Genomic DNA, 3,527 nt, shown 5'->3' on the forward strand with positions numbered 1-3,527 from the left:
CTAGAACTGAACTAGAACTGAACTAGAACTGAAATAGAACTGAACTAGAACTGAACTAGAACTGAACTAGAACTGAACTAGAACTAAACTAGAACTGAACTAGAACTAGAATTGAACTAGAACTGAAGTAGAGTTAACCTAAAAATGAACTAAAACTTTAAAAGAACTAGAAAAACTTGATTTTGCTAAAATCTTCATAACGAAGCCATTGTTATATTCTTGTCTATTTTTATTACACTTTATTCTTATTTATATTTCCTTTTTATCCAATACTGCTTACTGATGACTTATGTACCAACCAACAAAAATATAACAATTCTATTATGTTAAAAATACATATTTCTCCATAACGATACATTTTACTTAAGTTCAATAAAATTTCTGTTCATCTTCTTTTATTTCTTTAAACAATTTTTTTCCTACTCCTTTTAGCACTTTTATGTCTGTTGTTATAGTATTATCACATGTCTCTTAACATTTTTCATACTGATTTATAACTTTGTAAGTAAAACTCAAGCATTTCCCGGGAGATTCTAACAAACAAGAAAAGACAACACTTACATTTTCTCTTTCGCATTTTTTTCTCTCTCTTTTTAACACTTGCCTGCTGGAACTTAAATAAACTTTTGTTTATTTTATTTTTATTTTTTTCTTATATATATATTCTTTTTTTTTGCAATAATTTCAACTTCTCAATCATATGAGTGAATGCAGTAAATTTATTTTATATCTATTACAAAACAAAGAATAATGCCAACCAACAACATGAAGTGAAATAAAAAGGAAGTCATATTTTATTTTTATACATACTACATAGTTATGCAAGTGTGTAGTAAACTTACACTTTTACTTGCAGTTATGTGATGAGATCAGGGTATTTTTTTAATGTATGAAAAGTATTTGAGTTCAATTTTCTGGATTATTACTATTCTGAATAAGATTGAGATTATAGTTCAAACTTAAGTATGGGTAAGACTCTAGGCCAGACTTTACTTAGTCGAGAATCTAAGTAGTTGCAACTATAATAGATCCGATACACAATACATCAGTCTAAATTATAAGCCAGTTCGTGTTATAGCAGATCAGACTACAGCCTAGACAGCAGTTTAGACTATAGTCTGTACTTCAGCCTAGGTTATATGTAGTTCAAACTACAGTTAATACAATGATCGGTACTATCGGTTAGATTTGCTATTCTTTTTTTTCTCTCAAATCACACCAAGCATACAAATACTCGGTCACATACTACATATACAGCAATTGTTTGGGGAATAAAATATGAGAAAAGTATGAGTCCAAGTCGATGTATGTTCGAGTATGTGTGTGTGTCTGTGTGTGTACAAATGGTATGACATAAATGCTATAAAGTCTTTTTTATGTTATGCATGTGTTCGAGTATGTTTGTTTGCTTGCTTTTGAAATGTTAGGTTTCTATGTGTTGGTATTAAAAGTGGAAATTTATTATTGTAAAAATAAGACCAAGAATTGAATTGAATTGCAAAGAGTGTTTGCAAAAATATTAAATTGTTTTTTATTTGGTATTTGGATTTTTATCAATTTTCAAACTTTTGAGCAATTATTTACATTTTTAAGGGGTAGCAATATACATCTATAAAAAATGGACAGTTGTAGATCGCTAGGGGAAGATTTTAAAACAATAATGGAAAAGTTTAATTAAATATAAACGTTTAAATGAAAAATAATTGCAAAAATTTTAAACAAATTCGAAAGAAAAAATTGCAGAACAAATCGATTGATTTCTTATATTTTTTTGCTGCATTTATATTTCTTTTTCTTTAATAACAACTGCATAACTAAAGGAGTAATAATAATATAAAAACTATTGCATACTTTTAGGCTTCATCAACTATACTAACAAAAATAAATAATTAAACTAAACTAGTTTCAACTACTCACCTGACCCATATTAATAAAACCATATTTATCTGCAATCAAATCGGCCATATCTTTGCCAGCCGGTATATGAACAGCAAATTCATTCGTATACATGGGTTGATGCGGCAAACTATGAGTGCCACGAAAACTATCCAAAAGATCATCATGTATTACAGTTACATCCGGCTCCATTTCTAATAAATGATTTTTAACAACGGATGAGTGATGTTGCTTCTGCTTCTGTTCAGTCATGGGCAACATTTGCAAAAAAGCATCATTATAATCATTTAATATTATTTTAACAGCCGAATTTTTTGTGGTATCGTTGTTGTTGCTGTTGTAATTACTAGTACTATTTACACTTTGACTAATTGTGGCAATTTTATCATTTTTATATTCATTATGAATTTGCTGTATTACATTATTCGTAGTTGAAGTTGTAGTATTTGTTGTGTCCTGTAGACTGGGCAAAGCCATAACGGTGGCAGCTGGAAAACTTGTTAATATCACGACAAACATCACTAGGAAATATTTACAGACATTGTTGTGTAATTTGAACATTTTGTTATTTAGTAAATTCCATATCACTGGTGCATTCTTTGCAAGCGTTTGCCCCCGTGGTCGTTGTAGCCACTTTTGTAATGGTTGAACATGTTGATGCTGTTGGCCATGTCGTTGTTGTTGTCGTTCATCTACTACTGTGGGGCAGGTATTATTTAATAATTTAATTGCTGTTGATGTTGTTGCTGCTGCTGCTACTTCAGCAGTTGTGGATGCGTTTGACATTGTTATAATTTTCTTTTGTAATAACTGACCAGTTTGGTAAAATCTATTACTGCTATTTCTGTGTTGTGTTTGGTAAACATGTTGGCCCTTACAAACTGTGTTGCCATGCTGCTGCTGTTGTTGTTGTTGTCGTTGCTGCTGTTCTTGTGTTTGTGATGATATTGAATTGTCACATTCATCATCGTTATTTGGATTATGATGTAAATTCATAGCTAGTTAGATTTTGTAGGGGTTATATGTTTTCTGGTTTTAATGTTGGAAAATCTTGTATGGTTTCCACTTCAGGGCTACAAAATTTGGTAGTTTTTTCTTACTTTTTGCCTTAAAGGGAGGGGAAAGGAGGACTATTTCCAGAGTTTTGTTGGGATTTCAATAGATGTTTAAGGTTTCTATAGTTTGAAATTTATAACAGTTCATAAGGAGAATGTTTAGAGTTTTTGTTTTATCTAAAAGTGATAACAACAACATGCGTGCAGATTTGTATCTGTATAAGTTTTCAAGTAAATTCTATAGAAAAGAGAAAACTTTTCAAAATTTTGATTTTTAAGAGTTTTGGTTTTCGTTGTTATGGAAATATATGGTTAGACAGTCATATTGTTGGTTGGTGAGTATAAAATCTGAAACGAAATAAAAGAAACATTATTAATTAAAATTAAAAATTTTAAAAATTTAAAATAATAAAAAATAATAATAAATAATAAAATAGTTCAGTTCTAGTTCAGTTCTACTTCAGTTCTAGTTCTAGTTCAGTTCTAGTTCAGTTCTTGTTCAGTTCTAGTTCGGTTCTAGTTCAGTTCTAGTTCAGTTCTAGTTCAGTTCTAGTTCAGTTCTAGTTCAGTTCTAGT

The 3,527-nt window shown here is 29.9% G+C and overlaps 1 protein-coding gene across 2 annotated transcripts in view; it reads right to left on the reverse strand.

The window, feature by feature from the left end:
* LOC124418620 (furin-like protease 2) overlaps positions 1-3,298 on the reverse strand; it is a 29,303-nt gene extending 26,005 nt beyond the window's left edge. For both annotated transcript variants that reach the window (XM_046945369.1, XM_046945368.1), the window contains exon 1: positions 1,918-3,298. In XM_046945369.1, coding sequence (XP_046801325.1) covers positions 1,918-2,892 — 975 coding nt within the window. In that variant the 5' untranslated portion in view covers positions 2,893-3,298. The remainder of the gene's footprint in view (positions 1-1,917) is intronic.
* Positions 3,299-3,527: the final 229 nt, after the last annotated feature.

Source organism: Lucilia cuprina, chromosome 3, assembly GCF_022045245.1.
Source record: "Lucilia cuprina isolate Lc7/37 chromosome 3, ASM2204524v1, whole genome shotgun sequence".
Lineage (NCBI taxonomy): Eukaryota > Metazoa > Arthropoda > Insecta > Diptera > Calliphoridae > Lucilia > Lucilia cuprina.